At 44.1% G+C, this 22620-nt stretch overlaps 1 protein-coding gene across 2 annotated transcripts in view; it reads left to right on the plus strand.

Moving 5' to 3' along the window:
- MRPS27 (mitochondrial ribosomal protein S27) overlaps positions 1–22620 on the plus strand; it is a 101866-nt gene that overhangs the window by 63872 nt on the left and 15374 nt on the right. For both annotated transcript variants that reach the window (XM_061621255.1, XM_061621261.1), the window contains 4 exons: positions 10997–11111; positions 16139–16217; positions 17270–17385; positions 19124–19226. In XM_061621255.1, the coding sequence (XP_061477239.1) occupies positions 10997–11111; positions 16139–16217; positions 17270–17385; positions 19124–19226 (413 nt within the window). The remainder of the gene's footprint in view (positions 1–10996; positions 11112–16138; positions 16218–17269; positions 17386–19123; positions 19227–22620) is intronic.

The following is a 22620-nucleotide window of genomic DNA, read 5'->3' on the forward strand; positions in this document are numbered from 1 at the left end:
AGCAGGGTCACACTCCCCCTGTCTGTCTCCTGACAAAGGTCATCATACAGGGCGACCAAGGCTGTCTCCGTGCCAAAACCGGGTCTAAAACCCGACTGAAATGGATCCAGATAATCGGTTTCATCCAAAAGTGTCTGGAGCTGGTCAGCAACCACTCGTTCCAGGACCTTGCCCAGGAACGGAACATTAGCTACCAGCCTATAGTTGTTAAGATTTTCTGGGTCCAGGGACGATTTCTGCAGAAGTGGTCTTACTATTGCCTCTTTCAGGAGGCTAGGGACCACTCCCTCCCGCAATGAAGCGTTAATCACTGCCCTGGCCCAGCCGGCTGTTCCATTCCTGCTAGCTTTTATTAGCCAAGAAGGGCAAGGATCCAACCTAGAAGTGGTCGCACGCACCAGTCCAAGCACCTTGTCAACGTCCTCAAGCTGTACCAACTGAAACTCATCCAGAAAATGAGGACAAGACTGTGTGCTGGACACCTCATTTGATTCAACTGCTACAGCATTGGAGTCTAAGTCATGGCGGATGCAAGAGATTTTATCCTGGAAGTGCCTAGCAAATTCATTACAGCGCGCCTGCGATGACTCCATCATGTCCGTAGGGCCAGAATGTAATAGCCCTCGGACAATTTTAAAAAGCTCCGCTGGACGGCAGATAGTGTTGCTTCTTTGCTGCCTTCACTGCCCCCAAGTACAACTTAGTGTAGGCACTTACCAGTGCATAATTGCATCCATCAGGAGTTCGTCTCCATCTGCACTCAAGCCGTCTTCTTTGCTGTTTCATCGCTCTCAACTCCAAAGTATACCACGGAGCTGCATGAGCTCTACACCGAAGAGGGCGCACAGGGGCGATCGTGTCAACTGCCCGGGTCATTTCTGCATTCCACAGTTCCACCAGGGCTTCAACAGGAGCGCCAGCCTTTTCAACCGAAAAACTCCCAAGAGCCCTTTGAAAAATCCTCAGGAATCATTAGTCTCTGGGGACGGACCATCTTAATGGGTCCCCCACCCTTGCAGAGGGAAGAGGTCGCTGCAAGTCTAAACCTCAACAAGTGGTGATCTGTCCATGACAAAGGGACCGATGTAAAGTTTCCTACATTCAGATCACCATCTCCCTGTCCAGTGGCAAAAATTAAATCTAGAGTGTGTCCTGCTGTATGTGTTGGGCCAACAGCATATTGAGACAGCCCCATGGTTGTCATGGAAGCCATGAAGTCCTGAGCCGCCCCAGACAAGGTGGCCTCGGCATGAATGTTGACATCCCCCAGCACCAAAAGTCTAGGGGATCTCAGCAGTACATCCGAGACCACCTCCGTCAGCTCAGTTAGGGAGTCCATTGGGCAGCTGGGTGGGCGGTACACCAACAGAATCCCCAATCTGTCACGTTGTCCCAACACAAGATGCAAGCACTCCAAACCAGTAGTCACATGGACAGGGTGCTTGGAGAGGGAGATGGAACTCCTATAGACCACAGCCACCCCCCCTCCCTGACCCTCAGATCTACCCTGATGCTGAACCAGATACCACAGTGGGCACAGCTGGGAGAGACTAACTCCTCCCTGCTCACCCACCCAGGTCTCTGTAATGCATGTCAGATCGGCTCCCTCACCCACAATTAAATCGTGGATGAGGGAGATCTTATTTTGTACCGATCTGGCATTTAAGAGCAGCATCCGAAGATCTGAGATCTTTGATGGTGTCTGTCACCATATCAATCAGTACCTTACTTGTTTGTCTGAATCTGCCTGGAGTTTTTTTGTATAATGATGATGATAGATGGGACTTTGATATCAAGAGCAACAATTTGTTTTTCAGACCCTTCTTCTCAAAAAGCCCTTTAAACAGGCATAATTGCCCCAGAGTTTGAGTTTCTCAGCAGTTAATCAGCCTTGACAATAACTAATTTGTGGGTGGCTGCCCACTCCTTGTTCTATTTGCCAGTGCTATGTGTTCCACCCAACCCAAGTCTGGCTGCTTCTATCCTTTATCTTTCTTCTGCAGGATAATCCCAGATCTCTTCCTCAGCCCAGGCTATACAGGGGAGGGAGGGAGAGAGAGAGAGAGAGATGTTCAGCCTCTATTTATCACAGAGAGAAGACTTTGTACTGGTTGTCATTACACTGACAGTGGCCCTGACTAGTTATCTGGAGCCAATTATTATTATGTACCAGTTACAAAACTAGGTTAATTTCATGTTTCACTATTGGCAAACAATGCTGCTTTCTCTGGTTAAAGAAAAATAATATTTATTTGCCCCCCCTCCCCCCGGTTTAGAATCTACATGTTGCCCTGGCCATTGTGGAGGCAGGAGGACATTCAGAATGGCTCCAAAGTTGTCCAGAAAATTGGCAATATCTCCCTTGTTTATGATTGTGCAGCAACCATTCATGTTTCAAATTAACCATGATTTTATGTGCTATAACTTTTGAACCCACAAGACTCAGCAGTTACTCCTTGACTACTTGCATTGTTGCAGGGGAGCTTGAATGAAAGTTCCTTGCTGGATCTAGAAATTGGCTTTTACCCCGTAGGAATTGTTGTTCACTGTAGACTGGAATATTTGGCTGATATAGCTGTACTTTCATCCATTAATAAGGTCCACATACTGACTTTTGTTGGAAAAGGCATGGAGTCTAATGCACCTGAAAACTCCACCATCTCTGCATAGGATCAGCTCTATCTTTCTGTGTTGGTTCCATTTCTATCTTCCTGTGCTTGTTCCAGGTTGCTCAGAGTGGCACCTGGGAGGCATATGAAACAGGAGTTGGTGTGATGGACATAACCCACAGTGCCTTGGTTTTCAGATTTGGTCAATTGAAGCAAGCTAGCTCAATGTTTAATAAGACCCCAACTCCCTTCTACCCTCCAATCATTGTAAAACACTTGTCAGCCGGTGTGTGCATACTTGTTTTTAAACATAATTTCTTTGTGTGCTCTTGTCTGCCACAACTAGCAAGGGGGGTGTCATGCTTTCCCCCCAGGCTAGTTAGGAAATAAGTTGTGGATTCTGTTTTCCTTTCTTTGACCCCCCCCCTTCCCCTTTTGAAATGTTAATCCTGTTGCTAGGCAGAAGTTACCCTACTCTAGACATGACATCATCCATGTCTTCCCAAACCATTCCTCCTTTAGCCATCTATGATTGTGACTGGTTCCGGTCCCAAGGGAAGCAAATACTCTTTGCAAATAGTGATGCGTGTTGTGCATTAAAAGGCAGTGTTTGAAAATACTGAGGAAACAGTTTCCAGTTTCTGCTATAGTTGGTACATCCATTTGAACTCTGGTTTTTCCTAGCAGTAAACACATTATTTTGTTTTAATTGCAATACCATGCAGTATTCTCTTAAGTCTATCCATGTTAACAGTTCTGCTGTGCTTTACGCTACTGGGAAACATAATGTAAGGGGTGGTGTATGAGAATGTGTAGCATCCTCACCAGCCGGGAACAGGTGAGATAGTGATAAGCAGCAATGTAGGGTTCCTGCAAAACAATTTTTTCCCTGCAAAATCAGTTGAGATCTGATTTTAACATATTGCTATATTTAGTAAAGACACCTCAAAAAGTACAGTGTTAATTTTGCATACTATGTACATATCTCAAGAGATTCCCTAATAGTCAAATGCATTTAAACTGATATAATGGAGCGACGGGGGTAGGTGGGAATCATTGAAGCACACTGGTTAGTGTTGTTTAAATATTATATTCAAATGAATTCAAAGCTTTACTTTAATTGTTTTTATTAGAATATTTGTGTATTAGAATGATTGTAAATGTTTGAATACATAACAGTTTACTAGCATGAACTTCCTTTACCTTGTTTAAATATCAGCTCCAAATCACACCTACAAACCCTATGCACAGGCAGTTGTATGTAGCATAGATTATTTAGTTGTTATTATGTATTACATTTTCATCTCACCTTTTCTCCAAGGAACTAAAGGCAACATACATTGGTCCCCCCTCCAATTTATCCTCATGAAGTAAGCTGGACTAGTCATTATCTCTCAGCCTAAGGTCACCCCAAGATTCCTAAACCACCCCGAGGCATTAAACAGTGGCTACCCTACTAGGTACTTACATGGAGGAAGAAGTGGTGGTACCTTTGTACAGTGAGTCCCCAGAATGGCCTGCAAGCCGCAGGGATCCTCCTCCACCACCCAGCGAAGACTAGGGGCTGCAGGAAGGATTCCTGGGACTCACACTTGTGTAATAGAGTATGGGCACTTTAAATTTCAAGTAGGCTTCTGCCAGGGAAATTGCTTTCACACACACCTCTCTCTGTAGGACTATTTAAACCCTCACTTTGCTGCAGGCCAGTGTTGGAGCAATGGTCCCTCCTGGACAGTGAATCTTGTATCCAGCCTACTCGTGCATTCAGCCCTGCAGTCCTTCTATCTGTGATTCTGACCACTTGCTGTCTGAACCTTGCCAGTATAGAATGGGAAACCTGGGAGATAACTGGGGACATATACAAGATGTTTCCTGCTTTGTGGCTGGATGCAGATCTTACTCTCTGACCCCTTATATCGCTTGCGAGCAAGTCAGTACCAATTAGGTAATTGATTCATCAAAATAGGATTCAGTCTGATTGCCTGTAATTGATGGTTCCTTCAAGCATTTTCAAGGCAGGCCTCTCATGAAAGCAAATATAGGGACTTTCTGTTTTTAATATCAGAGTTCAAGTGAGAAGCGTAGGAACCAATTAGATCAACCAAATGGATATTCATGGCTTGATATTTACAATGTGCCTTTACAAAAAAAAGCTGTAGCATTAATTTGCTAGGAGGGAAGGGAGCTAGTCTGTTACTAGGAAAAGGCAGAACTGCTCAACACCTATTTTGCCTCCGTTTTCTCCCAAAAAGGGAACAGTGTGCAACCTTGCATCGGTAGCAATCTCAGTAAGGGGTCGGGACTGCAGTTCGAGATTGATAAGGAGATAAATAATAATAATAAATAATAATTTAATTTTTGTGTCGCCTATCTGGCCAAGGCCACTCTAGGCGACGTACACAATTAAATTCCAGTAAAATACAATTTAAAATACGATAGTTCAAATCTCCAGGGCCTGATGAACTGCATCCCAGAGTATTGAAGGGATGTACTCTCGGAACCTCTTGCCATCATCTTTGAGAAATCCTGGAGAACGGGAGAGGTGCCGGAGGATTGGAGACGGGCAAACATCGTCCCGCTCTTTAAAAAGGGTAAAAAAGAAGATCCGGGGAATTACAGGCCGGTCAGTCTGACTTCAATACTGGGAAAGATATTAGAACGGATAATAAAAGAGTCCATTGGCAACTATCTAGATGACAATGCTGTGATTAGAAGGAGCCAGCATGGGTTTGTCAAGAAAAAATCCTGTCAAACTAATCTCATCTCTTTTTTTGATCGGGTCACTAGCTTAGTAGATGGTGGAAATGCTGTAGATGTCATCTATCTAGATTTCAGCAAAGCCTTTGACAAAGTCCCCCATGACCTTTTGCTTAGCAAACTAGTCAAATGCGGACTACATGGAAATACTGTCAGGTGGATTCACAACTGGTTGGAAAACTGTACTCAAAGAGTGGTCGTCAGTGGCTCTGCTTCGGACTGGAAGGAGGTTTCGAGTGGAGTGCCACAGGGTTCTGTCCTGGGGCCGATACTCTTCAACATTTTTATCAGTGACTTAGACGATGGGGTGGAGGGAAGCCTTATGAAGTTTGCGGATGATACGAAACTGGGAGGGATAGCTAACACAATGGAAGACAGGAATAAAATCCAAAGGGACCTGGATAGACTAGAAAATTGGGCTGAAATTAATAAAATGACATTCAGTAAAGACAAATGCAGGATTCTGCATTTAGGCCACAAAAACAAAATGCATGGGTACAGGATGGGAAATACTTGGCTTAGCAGTAGTGCGTGTGAGAAGGACCTTGGAATTGTAGTGGATCGCAAGTTGAACATGACCCAGCAGTGTGATGCTGCGGCAAAAAAGGCAAACGTGGTTTTGGGCTGCATAAACAGAGCTATAGTTTCCAGGTTGAGGGAAGTAATAGTCCCACTATATTCTGCATTGGTCAGGCCTCATCTGGAATACTGCATTCAGTTCTGGGCGCTTCATTTTAAGAAAGATATAGACAAGTTAGAGCGGGTTCAGAAGAGGGCGACGAGGATGATAGCCGGTATGGAGAACAAGTCTTATGAGGAAAGGTTGAAGGAACTTGGCATGTTCAGTCTGGTGAAGAGAAGGCTGAGGGGTGACATGATTGCACTCTTTAAGTACCTGAAGAGCTGTCACATAGAGGAGGGTACAGATTTGTTCTCTGCTGCCCCAGAGGGTAGGACTAGGTCTAATGGTTTTAAGTTGCAGGAGCGTAGATTCAGATTGGACATTAGAAGGAACTTCTTGACAGTAAGGGCAGTTCGGCAATGGAACCGACTGCCTAGGGAGGTGGTGGGATCCCCTTCACTGGATGTCTTCAAGCAGAGGCTGGACAGCTATCTGCGGGAGATGTTCTAGCTGTGGATTTCCTGCTGTGAGCAGGCGGGTGGACTTGATGGCCTACAAGGCCCCTTCCAACTCTATGATTCTATGATTCCTTTAGCTGTGCTTTCATGTTGATGCCTCTGTACTTGGCAGCTAGGATATCTACGAACATTGTAGACTACAGTCACCTCCCTCTTCCCCTTGGTAATCTGTGTAGCTGTTAGCCATAAGGGACAATTCTCAGAAACTCGCTAGAGGGAAGTGAAAAGGGTTGGTGGCTATAATAGTCTGATAAATGTTCTGGAAAACATGTTCATTCAGTTGGAAGAACCAATCCTGCCACTAAATGGTGCTGCAGTTTGGCTCCAGGCTGCTAGTGTCTGTGCATTCATCTTGATGTTCTGCAAAAAGAGGTCTGGGCTAGAGCTCACTGTAGGTTAGATGCAATGTTTCCCAGCCCTTGCAGCTCACAGGTTACATATATTTTATGAGTCTGAGGCTCAGGCAAAGGTCAAGGCAAAAGTTAAAGGAATTTCCTTCTCCCCTCCCCTCCCCCAAAAAAGTTCCTCCCTGCTATAAAATTCTTTTCTGCTATTACGTTTCTCCAGAAAATGTTGTGGTGCTTCTCTATACAGATAGAAATAAGACCAGACTTCAGATATTTAATCTTGCAGTTTGTAGCCAAGGGTTTAGCTGTCAGTTGTAGAATAATGTCCTTTAGGATAAAAGTAAAGGCATAAGAATTTATGACAAAGAGTTGGAAAACTTAAGACAATTGCATGTTTTTCTACAACCTATACCAACATTTCCATTTCCAAATCCTAGTTTGCAGACCACAAGCACTCACAATAAAGTAGTTGTCTAGCCCTAAAACCTCTGGTATTTCAACATGTCTGTTGGTGGTGTTTTTTCTTTTTGGATTTTCTTTTGACAATGAATGATGACTTCCTCTGGGCAATAACTTGGTTTACCAGTTTTTATCCTTTGACCTTCTGTATGTTGTCTTCCATTGAAGAGCCTGATTCTAGGCTCTGAGGCCCAATTCTTGCTTTTCATGTTGCTCCCAAAAAACTTCTCATGTATGGCTGGGACTCACATTGTAAGCGTAACCTATGCAAGCACTACCCAGGAGAGGGAGGTGGGCTGTCTTTGATTCATGTGGCGCCTTCCAGGACTGTCCCTCCATGTTGAGCAGTGCTTTCATGCTACTGCAGCATTGGTCGCATGTGCCCTTGTCGGAGAGGCTTTTTGCTGGTGAGCATGCCAGAACGTGCAATTTATGACTCATGGATGGGACATCCATCACAACCCCCTTTAAGCCTATAAGGCTGCATCATGTATTATATTATCCCTACGTGGATGTAACTTCTTTTTATCTTTCCACAATATAGTCAGTTATGACTATAAAGACAGTGTAGATTATAACAGTCAGTGCCATTTGGGGTGGGGGAAGAGGTAGCTTTGGAAAATTGTTCCTAGGAGATTTCCATCCCTGAGTGTGCCCTCTTCATCCTCCCTGCTTTGTTCATTTGTTTGCCTCTTCCTCTGGGCCCAGTCTGCACCCGCTCCTAGGGGGAGAGGACAAGGCATGTGCAGCTTAATATCTCTTCTTACTCATTCAGATAGGGCAGGGGAACAGGCAGCAGCACAGCTAGGCATCTATAAGGATTGGCAGTGGGCCCCTGCTGAGCAGGGAGCCTTGGCAGGTGCCCAACAACACCGACCCCTGACACCAGCTGTGATAATAATAGATAAATCACAATGACAGAAGCTGATCTGCTCTAACTTGCTATCCTGAATATTAATTCCATGAGCTGGTGAGGCAGGGGCTATTTAATCTGATAGTTTGTGAAATATTAGACCCCCTTCCTGAAATCTGAATAGATTTGTTTTTTATTAATTTTGTAACTGTGCATCTTCTAAGCAGCTGTTACTCTTTAGGAGGGTACTTCAAATAATAACGTCTTGAGCTGTTTCTATATATGCCGATATCAGCAATATTTGACTATCTACGTGCAGGTCTCCTGAAGCCTGCTTCTTGGAAATTGCTTCTGTTTCACAATTGCGTAGCATGTGAAAAGGCAGTTTATTACACATCTCTGGCCTAATCCTATTTCAGTGTAACCTGCATAGTAACTCATTCACAGAATACAGATCCTTACGTACCGAAAACACCACAATTCACACACAAGTTAGACCACTGGGCTGAAAACAATGTGTGCGCACACACACCACACAGACCTTTGCAGAACCATTTCTGCCATGTGGATGGGGGGGGTGTATGGCAGGATTTTCTGCCATTTTCGCAGGGGGAGAGGTGAAATTTTTGGAGGGGTGGAGGGGAGATTTTTTGTATGATATGAGCTGGAAGAGAATTTTCATATATTCCCTCCCCCCCCCATCCTTTTAAACAAACAAGCAAGGTTTATTGCCCCTTGAAGCTCCAGTCAGTAGCCCGTCAGCCACTTGTGTCCTGTAGAATGCCCCCATGGGAATAATGTGATGTTCTGTTGGGCATCATTCCCAGGAGCACTGGGGGTGAGGGGGTGGAGATGGGGCCTCCTCAACTGGCCCAATGTATACCACTTAGATAATTTCCCACAAATGTATGGCATTTGCTTCTTCAGCCAGGCTTTGACTGCGCTGTTCCCCATTGTCCGCCCACCCCAGAAATAGCATTTTAAAAGCTGGTCTGTCTAATATCAGTAGGCTTGAGAAAGCCCCAAGTTTTGCAGAACAACAAAAATCTTTAGGTGATGCAAACCAAGTTGTTGCTGTTATATAACAACAGCATATAACAGCAGTGATGCAATTGCTGCTGCTGCTGCTGCTATTTATTAAACCTCTTTCCCACTCATCCTCCCAGAAGGAGCCCAGGGCAGCAAACAAAGATCAAAACGCTAAAAATATCTTAAAACATTTCAAAAACTAAACATCTTAAAAACATTTTAAAAATAAAACATCTTAACAACATATTTTATTAAAAAAACCTTTAAAATATCTTAAAAAGGAATTCCAGCATAGACACAGACTGGGATAAGGTCTCTACTTAAAAGGCGTTAAAAGGCATCTTCAGTAGGTGCCAAAAAGATAACAGATAAAAGATAACAGAGATGGCGCCTATCTGCTATTTAAGGGGACGGACTTCCAAACGCCAGGTGCCACAACACTAAAGGTCTGCTTCCTATGTTGTGTGGAACGGACCTCCTGATAAGATGGTATCTGCAGGAGGCCCTCAACTGCACAGCACAGTGACTGACTGGATATATAAGGGGTAGGAGGGTCCCAAGCTGTATAGGGCTTTGTACACCAAAACCAGCACCTTGACCTTGGCCTTGTAATGGGCAGCCAAGTTGGGAGAGGGGGGACTAAAAAACAGCCCAGTGAGGGATAAACATCTCATTGGCCATGCAATACTGACCAGGATGGCAGTGGGAAATGGAACAGAATGGAATATAGTTGAAAATGGGATGGCTGGCTGGCTCATACCTGATCAGGAGTATTCCATCTGTAACATATATTGCAGGTCCCACTTGTTCCATTATAAGCAACATTCCTGTTTATTAAAACATATCATTGTTCTAAAGTTTTCATGTGCCTCCCAGTTTGATAAAACTGAGAAAATGGAACTAGCACCTGAATGAGGTTGTGTGCTTGTCAGTGAAACACCCCCCCCAAGAGTGTTGTGACTGCAAGAATTGGGTCCTGAGAACTGAAAATAACTTCATCTAAAAACTGAACCATGAGTTGGATCCAGAGGGGTTTCTGCTGATGGAGAAAGCTCTTCTGGATTCAGTTCACTGTTTATATGTTTTGCTTTTCTGCACCTTTACTGTAAAATGTGTTAAAATTGTAGATCTGCTATTGCTTCTGAGGTCATCTTCTCTCCTCACGATTTTTTGGTATACAGTTTAGATTTTTAAAATCTGTACCTAAATATAAGATGTGGATGTTGCAAACAGGTAAGGCATATGTCTTACACATAACTTACTGGAGACTTTGGACAGATGGAGACTCCCAGTTGAGTGTTAACTTGGTGACAAACCCAGGCTTGTTGCTCTGTAATGTGTGAAATAGCATTAAGCAATTCAGGTCAAAATTAGCAGCTTGATCCAGCCACAGTTAAACATTTGACTACAGTTGATTCAAGTGTAGAAGAAAACACCCACTTAAATCACTCATGAAGAACAATGGGACTTAACAAGGTTTCAGGATGGGCTATGTTGGATCCAAGCAGTTATGGCAGAGGCCGGAGTTTTCTTCTTCTCCTGTTACATCCTAGAAATGCGAAAGCAGGGCTAAACTCTCCAGGTTGGGTCCGGATTTATGTCCCATTGATTTCAGTAGGTCTGCTTGAAGAATGGCTAAGTCTGGACCCAATCCTCCCTTTACAATTCTATCCCATGCAGCTTTAAAGAAATTCTGTATTCTGATCTTTTATACTGCTTATGTTTAATTCATTCACATATCTTTGAAGGTCAGTGTGTATTTTGGCCTCTTTAAATTTGTTATGTTTTGTCTTATTCCTTAGGTTTCGTCACAGCCCAAATTGCTTTTACTTGAGAGACTGGAGCATCCATAGCTGGATCAGGCAATGCCTGAAGTTTGGTGCACGGGATAAAGCTCTGTACACTTTACAAAATAAGGTGATGTTTTAATAAGACACTTTTCAAATGTTGCTGAAAAGACGTAGTTAGCTACACCAGAAATCTTGCTGTGAAGTTGTGTCCTGTTGCTTTCCTTTGTTTAGTTATTCTTTGTTTAGGATGAATGTGTGGCGTTTTAGATAAACTTTCTACAGTCTCTTCTCTTTCCTTTTGTTATTGGAAGTGATCCAGCCAAAGTTAAATAAGTCCAATAATTTCAGTGGGAGGAGTTAAATACCTACTTATATCTCTCCTGCTGAAATCAATGAGACCCAAATATGTTCACCTTTGGATGGATTGTGCCCACTGCTTGCTTTTAAGTTCTTTGTTTAATAAATTACTTAATTTATTCATTCAGAGTGCAGAATTTATTTATTCATTCATTCACTGTGCAGCCCACTTTCAGCATTTTAGACATTCAAAAAGATGTTTCCTACCTGACTCAGAACTGCTTTGAACAGGAGTGGGCAATGTATGCCATGTAGGTATCTTCTTTGCATTTACAGAGGGATGTGATCTTTGTAGTATTTACTGGTTATTTTTTCTTTGTTCTTTAAGCTTAGATTTTAAGGTAGAGGCAGATGATGTCTCCTGCTTTAGTGACACAGAGACATTTTGATGTCAGCGCAGTCACAGGAAGCGAGTCTCACTGTTAAAAAGATTTAAAGGCATGGGGAGGAAATTATGTTGGCACATACCCTTATGAGCCACAGCTTGGCAGGAAACACAATGATCCAGTGCCTGCAAGGGAAGAGGACCATCACCGCCCAGGGAGGGAGAGCCATCTGCCTGCTTTGCTGCTGCTGCTTGGCCAACATCTCTGCTCTCTCCTTCTTGGGCTCCTGCTCTGCACGTGGGCACCTCGCAGGACCAGGCTCCAGGTGGTGCTTTTCCCGGGAAGAACGGTTTGAGAGCTGCGTTGGTGCGCATGGAGCACGGGACTGTGGTTGTTGTGCAGACCTGAATGGAATGAGTGGATGTTTGTATGACTGTATGTTGTGAGTGTGTGTGTATTTTTATTTTATTTTATTATGTGCCTGGGCGGGAGGATAGGGTATTGGGAGGGGGGACCAGAGGGGGCCCCTGTTAGCGTAGTGACGGGTAATGGGAGGTATGGCGTTGTGAGGAGGACATGCCAGTTGAGGGGAACTCGGCACAGACAATTGGTGGCTGTACCGTGTTCCGGTCCTCCCCACATCCACAGGATTGCTGGTAGTTCTATCAGCCAACTCTCGGATCTCCAGTTGCTGCTTCTTAATGCCAGATCGGTAAATAATAAAGCTTCCCTCATCCATGATTTAATTGTGGATGAGGCGGCCGATCTGGCATTTATTACTGAGACATGGGTGAGCGATCTGGGAGGCATTAATCTCTCCCAGCTGTGCCCACCTGGGTACTCGGTTCAGCATCTGGGTAGATCCGAGGGTCGGGGAGGGGGAATCGCTGTGGTCTATAGAAGTTCCATCCCTCTCATTAGGCACCCTATCCAGGTAGCTAATGGTCTGGAGTGTCTCCATATTACGTTGGGCCAGCGAGACAGACTGGGAATACTGTTGGTGTACCGTCCACCCTGCTGCCCAACAGCCTCCCTAACTGAGCTGATGGAGGTGGTCTCGGGTTTGGTGTTGCGATCCCCCAAATTTATGGTATTGGGGGATCTCAACATTCATGCCGAGACCGCTTTGTCTGGGGCAGCTCAGGACTTCATGGCCTCCATGACAGCCATGGGGCTGTCTCAATTTGTTACTGGCCCTACGCATATTTCGGGGCACACTCTAGACTTAATTTTTGCTACTGGAGCAGGGGATGGTGATCTGGGAGTGAGGGATTTTACATCTATTCCTCTGTCATGGACAGATCATCGCCTATTGAGGTGTAGGCTCACAATGTTTTCTCCCCTCTGCAAGGGGACCTATTAAGATGGTCCGCCCCCGGAGACTAATGAATCCTGAAGGTTTTCAGAAGGCTCTGGGGAGTTTTCCGGCTGATAAAACTGACGCTCCTGTCGAAACCCTGGTCAATCTGTGGAATACGGAAATGACCCGGGCAGTTGACACGATCGCCCCGGTGCGCCCTCTCCTCTGCAGAGCTCAATTGGCTCCGTGGTTTACCCCAGAGCTAAGAGTGATGAAGCAAGAAAGGAGACGGCTTGAGTGCAAATGGAGACGAACTCCCGACGGCTGTAGTCTTGCACTTGTGAAGATCTCTACCAAGCTCTATGTGAAGGCGGTGAGGGCAGCGAAGAAGCAGTACTTTGCTGCCTCCATTCAGTCATCTTCTAACTGCCCAGCGGAACTTTATAAGGTTGTTCGGGGACTTTTACACTCTGGTCCTCAGAACGCAATAATACCATCAATAGCCCGCTGTAATGAGTTTGCGAGACACTTCCAAGATAAGATCGCAAACATCCGCCGGGACCTTGACTCCAATATTGTAGCAGTTGAGCCTAATGAGGTGTCCAGAGCACAGTCCTGTCCTGTTTTATTGGATGAATTTCAGTTGGTTCACCTCGAGGACGTGGACAAGGTGCTTGGACAGGTGCGGGCGACCACTTCTGCTCTGGATCCTTGCCCCTCATGGCTAATAAAAGCTAGCAGGAACGGAACAGCCGGATGGGCCAAGGAGGTGATCAATGCCTCTTTACGAGAGGGAGTGGTACCACCCTGCCTGAAACAGGCGGTGGTGAGACCGCTCCTAAAGAAAACCTCCTTGGACCCTGAAAATCTTGACAACTATAGACCGGTAGCAAATGTTCCGTTCCTGGGCAAGGTTTTAGAGCGTGTGGTCGCTCACCAGCTCCAGGCTCTCTTGGATGAAACTGATTATCTGGATCCATGTCAATCGGGCTTTCGGCCGGGGTTTGGTACAGAAACAGCCTTGGTTGCCCTGTATGATGACCTCTGTCGGGAGAAAGACAGAGGGAGTGTAACTCTGTTGGTTCTCCTTGATCTCTCAGCGGCTTTTGATACCATCGACCATGGTATCCTTCTGGGACGTCTTGCGGACTTAGGAGTTGGAGGCACTGCTTGGCGGTGGCTGTGCTCCTACCTCAAGAATCGTCTCCAGAAGCTGGTGCTTGGGGAGCATTACTCGAGTCCCTGGATACTCCAATATGGGGTCCCACAGGGTTCAGTTCTGTCCCCCATGCTCTTTAATATCTATATGAAGCCGCTGGGCGAGGTCATTAGGAGATTTGGAGTGCGTTTCCAGCAATATGCTGATGATACGCAGCTCTACTTCTCCTTTTCATCTTCTTCAGGTGAGGCTGTTGATGTACTAAACCGCTGCCTGGCCGCAATAATGGACTGGATGAGAGCTAATAAACTGAGACTCAATCCTGACAAGACTGAGATGCTGTTGGTGGGGGGGCTCTCTGCCCAGATGGTTGATGTCCGACCTGCCCTAGATGGGGTTACACTCCCCCTAAAGGAGCAGGTCCGTAGTTTGGGGGTCTTATTAGATCCGCTCCTGTCACTGGAGGCTCAAGTAGCCTCGGTGGCACGGAATGCGTTCTACCAGCTTCGGCTGGTAGCCCAACTACGACCCTATCTGGATAGGGAGAACCTTGCCACAGTTATCCATGCTCTGGTAACCTCTAGATTGGACTACTGTAATGCACTCTACGTAGGGTTACCTCTGAAGACGGTTCGGAAACTTCAGCTGGTGCAGAATGCTGCGGCCAGAGTTCTTACTGGGACAAAAAAATTTGATCATATAACACCTGTCCTGGCCCAGCTGCACTGGCTACCAATATGTTTCCGGGCCAGATTCAAAGTGTTGGTTCTTACCTATAAAGCCCTTAACGGCATCGGACCGCAATACCTGGCGGAACGCCTCTCCCGCTATGTACCTACCCGGTCGCTGCGCTCGACGTCGAAGGCCCTTCTCCGTGTCCCAACGCATAGGGAGGCACGGAGAATGATAACTAGAGCTAGGGCCTTCTCAGTGGTGGCCCCCGAACTATGGAACGCCCTCCCTGATGAGATACGCCTGGCGACTTCTTTGCTATCTTTTCGGCGCCAGGTAAAGACCTACCTCTTCGCCCAGGCATTTTAAAAATTTTAAAAATTTAAAAATTTGAATTTAAAATTGAAAATTTTTAATTATGTTTTATTGTGTTTTTGTATTTTAACCTGTTTTATTATGCTGTACACCGCCCTGGGAGCTTATTGCTATAGGGCGGTCTAAAAATGTAATAAAATAAATAAATAAATAAAATAAATAATGACATGACATACATCCCTCAGCAATCTCTGCCTTTGGCATAGAGTATAAAGAGCTTTTCCACACTGCACTTTGGAAAATGTATCCCTGTGAAATCTCATCGCACATTATTAGGAATAGGGACTAGTGGGATAATGCTGGTTCTTAAACATTTCAGGAGCCAGGATAGTGTGAGGTCAGTAGGAGTAAGTGTGACTGTGTGCGTGCATGCAGACAACTGCTTATACGTAAGCATTAGTTTCTGACTATTTATTTACTTAAAGCATTTTTATCTTGCTCTTCAGGTGAAAAGGCTCCCAGAGCAGCTCACAGATCTATTAAAAAGCAATACAAATGATGGTGAAGGAAAACTATGGCAGAGTATTATTGCTGCATGTAGAGTTTTGTCTTCTTGTTGAAGGAGCACCTAAAAGGAAGGGAGATGGCAGAGCTGCAAGCCATCAAATGTAGCTTTGTTATGTTTCCCCCCCCCTGAAGATTAAAGTGTAGGACAATTCATGCTACCAGTACAAGTTCTGAACAACTGTGGCGGCCCAAGTGGATAGGTAGTAACAGATGGAAGGCCAGCTATGTGCTGTTGCATTTTTCTGCTTGTCTGGTCAATATGGGGCAGTAGCATCTTCCAAAAGATATTCTTCATCATGCTCCCATTTCAATCAATAAAAGCCAAGTAAAAGTGGGAGACATGTTGATGCAGACATGTCCTTGGTCTTGCCCTCCTGTGTTACATGCTCACATCATAAACCAAAATGAGATGAGATGCTAGAAGTATGACTTTTTGTGCTTTCTGCTTGTTTGCCCAGGTACAATACGGAATTTTCCCAGATAATTTTACCTTCAATTTATTATTGGATTCTTTTATAAAGGACGAGAATTATGAAGGTAAGCAACCGTATAGCAACTACTGGTCATCAGGTTCCTCCATATTTCTTCATATCTAAATATTTAGATGATATGGCCCCCTTTGAGCCTCTTCCTATTGATCTGCTTTGCCATGATTTCCATGGTAGGTAATGAAGAGCTAAAAAATAATGAACATAGGAAGCTGCCTTTATACTGAGTCAGGCCACTGGTCCTTCTAACAGCATTTTTTTACACTAATTGGCATCAGCTCTACAGGGTTTCTTGGCAGGAGTCTTCCTCAACCCTACCTGGAGATACCAAGAATTGAACCACAGACCTTTTTGCATGCAAAGCATGTGTTCTACTACTGAGCTATGCAACCCTTCCGCAAGAGTGGAGGTGACATTCGAGCAGGTGCCATGAGAGAGTTTATTAATGCAATCAAATCACCCAGTATGTTTGAATAAGTGACATCATTAGGTTCAACCATTTAGAGTTCTTCTCTATCAAAATGATATTTCCAAAGTATTTTAGTTGACACAGCCTCCCAGTGGAAAGCACTATCCTTTTCTAAACGGCTCTAAAGCTGCTCAGGAAGAAAATCCAGATGGTACATCATGCAAGTCAAAGTGCCTTCAGAGCTCATTTGAGTGTTGTTGCACATCTTGGGATGCTGTGCCCTGCAGCAAACTTAAGGGCTTGTTAGCAAGAGATCTTACCTCAAGGTGATAATGAATAAGATGAATTTATTTTGGAATTGGCCATAGTAACACAGTCCATTAAGCTTTCTGAGACTTAAGGTGTTATGAATTTAAAGTCCTTATGTGTAAAATACTGTGGTCTTACCTCCTACTATAGCACTGATCCTCCTTCCCCTTCATTTTAATTTTGAGGAAAGTTTCCTGGCACAGAGTGGAATTATTTCATAGAAAAGATATACCAACTTAGCGACTGCTTCCAGATGTTTTCCTTATGTGCCTCTTCTGCACATGAATGCCTCTTTTGCCCCTGTATTTCCATGCATCCCATGTGAGAAGAAGCTATCAGACTAGAGTCTTGGCAAACCACTCATTTCTTCCATTTTAAAATAGATGCTATGGCCGTGGTCACAGAGATAATGATACAGGAAAGTTTTGATGAAGTGTCTACACAACTACTCTCACTCTACGCCATGTTCAAATATTTGACAATCAAATCAGAACTTACGGTAAGCTGTTTGTATAATAAAATAACTCTGGCTCAGATGGGAAGACATTGGGCTGATTCAGGTACAACAACTGCCATCTTTCTAAACCATGGTTTAGATTATTGGAAACATGACTCCTTTCATTTCTTTCCTCTGTCCCTTGCCTGAAAACATACAAAAACATAGTACACCATTACAATCAAAAGAGGCAGACTATAGTTTACAGAAACAGTTTCCCTCCAACCTAGGAACTGAAACCATGGTTTGAAGGGGCTTTCAGTCCCCAGTTTGAAGGCAAACTGTAGCCTCCTTCAAGCATTAAGTGCTCCATGTGAATAAGAGGAAACAGGAGCACATTCCAGTCCTTGTGGAGCTCTAAGTTTGTGGGCTGCCCCTGCTGAGACATACATGCTCAGGGTTGGACCAGGAAGGCCATGCAGTTTCAAGGGTGGGACCGGCAGCTCCACCCTGCTTCCTCTTAAATCGCATGGAGCCCTGTTCACATAATTTACCTCTGAAGGGGGTTATGGTCTGCAATAAACTGAAAGTGAAGCCACATGAGAACAGGAAGAAGGATATGTGCAAGACACAAATATTTCTGTTCCTCCAAGCCATGGTTTAAGTGCCACTAGTGTCTCTGATAAAGAAATCTCTTCTCAACCAAAGCTCATGACAAAATAAAGGGTCTCATAAAATGTCACACTAATGACTGATATTCTGGTGTTTGTCCGTTTTGGATGTCAGTAACTGGAACTATATTAATTGAATGCTTGAGCAGCTGTATTAAAAAACTAGGCAGACTGTATTTGAAAACTTGTTTTTCAGTTGCGCACTTCACTGTGAACATGTGGTATCCCTTATGACTTGATGGGGGAAATGTAGAGGGAAACCTGGCTTGATTCCTGTTCTTCTTCCACAGATCTGCATCTAATTGTTTCTCTTCTTAGTATTTTTCTGTCACCTTTACCTAAAATTTATTTATTATTTAACACATTTATAAACTGCTTTATAGCAAGAAGCCATCGAAGCAGTGTACAAGATAAAGGAGGAATAAGACATTAAAATTATTTCTTTATAAAACATTGGCGGGGTTAGGGATGATGATGAGAGGAAAACTGTCTGATGCAACAGAAGTGCTGAGTATTTCTTCTTGGCCTGAAATGGCATGGCAGCTTAGCAAAAGGGACTGCCTCCCATTTGAAAAACCCCAGAAGCATTACAGGAAAATAGTACTGTCTTCCAACATGAATTAGCTTAATAAATCAGAAGTTTATGCAAGAATTGAGGATTAAATGAAGGGTTTCAGTGGACTCTGGTTTCTCTTCAGATCCTAACCAAAGGAAATGTGGTGGTTTGAACTCTTCCCACCACCTTTTTAAAATTTACTCAGTGTACATTTGAATATTTTTTTCTTATTTTATACATGTCTGGTTTAATATAGTGTAGTATCTCTATGAGGCCAGTCCACTTTACTGTTTGTGGTTTTACTATCCTTTTTCATTTACATCAGGTCTTCTAGTATTACTTGCGGGTTTAAATCTTATGACAAGCTTTTATAAAAGCTCCTGTCCCATGGAATATGCCCATGCCTCTGTTCAGCCCTTGGCTATTGCTAATAAGGCTTAGAAAAATTCAGTGGTGTTGGCATACAGTAAAATTCTGCATTATATGAATTCCTGACTGTCCAAGTCCCATTTCCCCCCACATGTCACATCATAATCCCATGCAACCATAAATATGCAGTGTTTGCTATTTTTAGTGGGAGGAAGAGAAGAATCTCGGAGCAGCCCTTATGTTAACAGGCCTGAAGCAGACCAACACGGTGGGATTCAGTTCTCAGCTGTACGGCTTTGCACTTCTTGGTATGTTTTGAAGTATTTAATTGTAAGAACTTTATTGATTAGTTCAAAGTAGCTGGTGTAATTCTTCCATTTAAATTCTAATATAGCTGTTGACATATTACAAAATAGAATTAAATCAAATTTAGTGTGTTGGCATGCAGTCCAAATAAATTAAGAGATGTGCGAGTCCTGACTGGCAAGGCCTGAACATTAACTTAAAAAAAAAAAAAATTCCTGCTGAATTGTTGGGCCTCCCCTACTGATCTCAAAACTAAGGCTGGCTGGTATAGGAAGTGATGCTTCTTTAAGTATTTGGGCCCTTAACTGGGACTACTAGCCACTGATATCTTTATCCTCCATGAATTTGTCTAATCTATTTTTTGTAGCCATCCAAATTGGTGGCCATCGCTACATCTTGTGGTAGCAAATGCTATAGCTTTAACTATGCATTGTGTGAAGAAGCCCTTCCTTTTGCATCTTTCCAGTCACAAGCCCCATCATCCCTGGCAGTAAATGATGCTCTGAGCATCATTTGCCACTAACAAGGTTGCTTTCATACTGCACTTTATTCCATTACTCTGACAATTTCTTACCTGGTAATTCGCACATTTTATTTGATCTTTCTCTCAACATAAAAGCTAGTTCTGGAAATCTAATGGAATATAGTAGAAATTTAGCATTCATTTCTGTGATATATGATTTCAGAAATAATCTGATTGCAAACTTGGAAACCCAGAAAATTGCAGGAGTTTTGTGCTAGCTGCAGCAGCTCATGTGACAGGCATCCCAGCATGCAATGCGTTATTGCCCTTTAGGGCAGTGGTTCCCAGCCTGGGGGGCTGTGAAGTAATCCAGAGGGGCCCGTGAACAGAAAGAAATGAATTATTGACTATTATTAGTTTTAAAACGTCTTCATTCCCTGGACACTGTCTGCTCCTCACTGCCGCTGCAGACGACACCTCTCCCTTACTCCAGACAAGAGGGGAGGACTTTTGCTGAAGTGCCAGAGCATCTTTCAGGCACGCCAAAGGCAGGCATCTGCCTATGAAACACGTGGCAGATGCCAAAGGAGGGTGAGGGTGGAGCTACCAGGAAGAAGAGGGGATTACTATCACTTCCACCTACATTCCACCCCCCATCTCTCCAAGATGCTGCAGCAGTTGAGGGCTTCCCCCCTCTACGTGCCCAAACGCATGCACACCTGCAGATACTTGCAGGAGGGGCAGGTGTGTTTTTGTGTGTGCGTGCCCTGATCTGTCTTCTGCTCCATTCTTATTCCCCAAGTGCACACTAACCAAGTTATCAGTTCTGATGATCATCCCAAGGCCTAAAAGCACTAACCCCCTCCTCAATCTATCCACCCTTTTGTCTTCACAATCTAGCATCCCCACCACAACCACATTGTTGCTTCTATTTATTATTATTATTATTATTATTATTATTGATAATAATAATAATAATAATTTTTAAAAAACGCTCAGCAGGTTGGCTGAGGCTGGGGTCCACATACTGCAGTTGAAATGTATTTATTTAATTATTACTTGTCTCTATCCCACTTTTCCTCCAAGTTGCTCATGGTGGTGTGCATAGTCCCACCCACTTTACATTTTATCCTTACATCAAGTCTGTGAGATAGGTCAGGGTGAGAAACTGTGTCTTGGCCCAGGTCACCCAGTGGGCTTCACGGGCCCCTGCTGCTAGCTGAGGGCCACTACAGCTGGGAGGGTGGAGCTCCCGCTCTACAATCCCCACCAGCATCAAGTCACAGTCTGAGACCAGACGGTGGCACAGTTGTGGAGCCGAACTCCACTCTCCCAGCTGATATCATTCCCACATGTGCACGCAGCTGGCAGGTGCTTAAATATGCCCGGTCACTTCACCTTGCACGTCAGCACGCATGTCTGCCATTGCCCAAGATGGCGGAAGTGGTGTCAACACACCCCTGCCACCCTCGTGGGTGATGGCAGGCATGCACGCTGGTGCACGAGATGAAGCAACTGGGTGTATTTGTGTGTGTGTGCGCGTATGTGTGTGTGTTGGGGGCCCACTGCGGGGTGCTGCCAGCCCTGCCTGACTATAAGACAAAAGTGCAGATGCAGTTGGAATAAAGATGAAAGCTGTAAACTAATTGGCAGCATTTTTCCCCAGGACTGTTGGCTTGCTAAGCTATTGATACATAAATGTGTGTGTGCGCATACACATATATCATATATCTTGAATAATTTGTGAAGGCATTGTACTTAGCAAACCATTTTGCTGCTGTGTGCAAGTGACTCTCCTGACACTGACATTCAGAAGATCAAAAGCTATTTTCTGCTATGTCACCTATTCTGCAGTCTTGCCAACTCTAATGGACTAGACCTCTGCAAAGAATGAAAGATGTCTGTGGGCATAGACTGGCCTGGAGCACATTAGCAGCTTATATTTAGCCATAGCCCAATGAGCTTTTGTTTGCGCACACGTTCCTGTGCTTCTCTGTGGCCTCCCATTTGGAGAAGAGAGACAAAGGTGTGTTGCAGTAGTTTGCATTGTTAGATATACCTTTGTGATTAATGTAGACAGTTAAAGGTGATAGAAACTTCAGTAAGATAAGCAAGGCCACATCTGAAATGTTTAACATCAAGACTGGGTTTCACTAGGATGACAATAGCTAGGGCTGGATCCTCCTAATAAAGATTTTTAAGTTAACAAGAGGACTCAGATTCTGATCCACACATTGCTTAAGATTGCTTCACGTGTTACAGTTTTTGTACATAGAAAGCATTTTCCATATAGAAAAACACATATTTGCCTAAAGATATCTGTATAATTCCTTGTACTTAGAAAACAATAAGGGATGAAACAGCCCTTACTGTTATAAGTATGCCTAATAATATTCAAGAGAAACTAAATCCTATCTCTAGGAAAAGGATGCCAATATGCCATGTGCAAGTTAAGCCTAAATTACACAAATGCTATCCTCCAACTCCCACCACCACGCTCAAACAAGTGTAAATATTTTGACTATTGTTTGGCTCTTTTAAAGTTAAGAAAACATCTATTTATGGTGAAGCAGAGAGCAGTCTAAGAATTTTCCTTCCCCTAGCTGAAGCCTCTATGCTGTCCTCAAGGGCTCCTTGACCTTGGGGAGTAGGAGATTTTGGGGGGCAGTGTGAGATGCAGGGGGCTACAGTAGTAAGGAAGAGGCAGGAAAGCTCAGTTGTGTTTTAACTTCTTTTTACTCATTTTTCAGGTTCAAACAACTGTCTGAGGCCATACTAAGGCAGGAATGAGAGTGGAAATTTAAGTCTTTCCTCTCCCAATGTGGTTCTGACAAAAATACCTTTCCTCCCTCACTGTGGTCCTAACAAAAATCTCCCCATCCCCCGTTGCCAGTATGAGCTAACAGCAGACATGGATACTTTCATCAGGATCA

Source organism: Rhineura floridana, chromosome 1, assembly GCF_030035675.1.
Source record: "Rhineura floridana isolate rRhiFlo1 chromosome 1, rRhiFlo1.hap2, whole genome shotgun sequence".
NCBI classification, from domain to species: domain Eukaryota; kingdom Metazoa; phylum Chordata; class Lepidosauria; order Squamata; family Rhineuridae; genus Rhineura; species Rhineura floridana.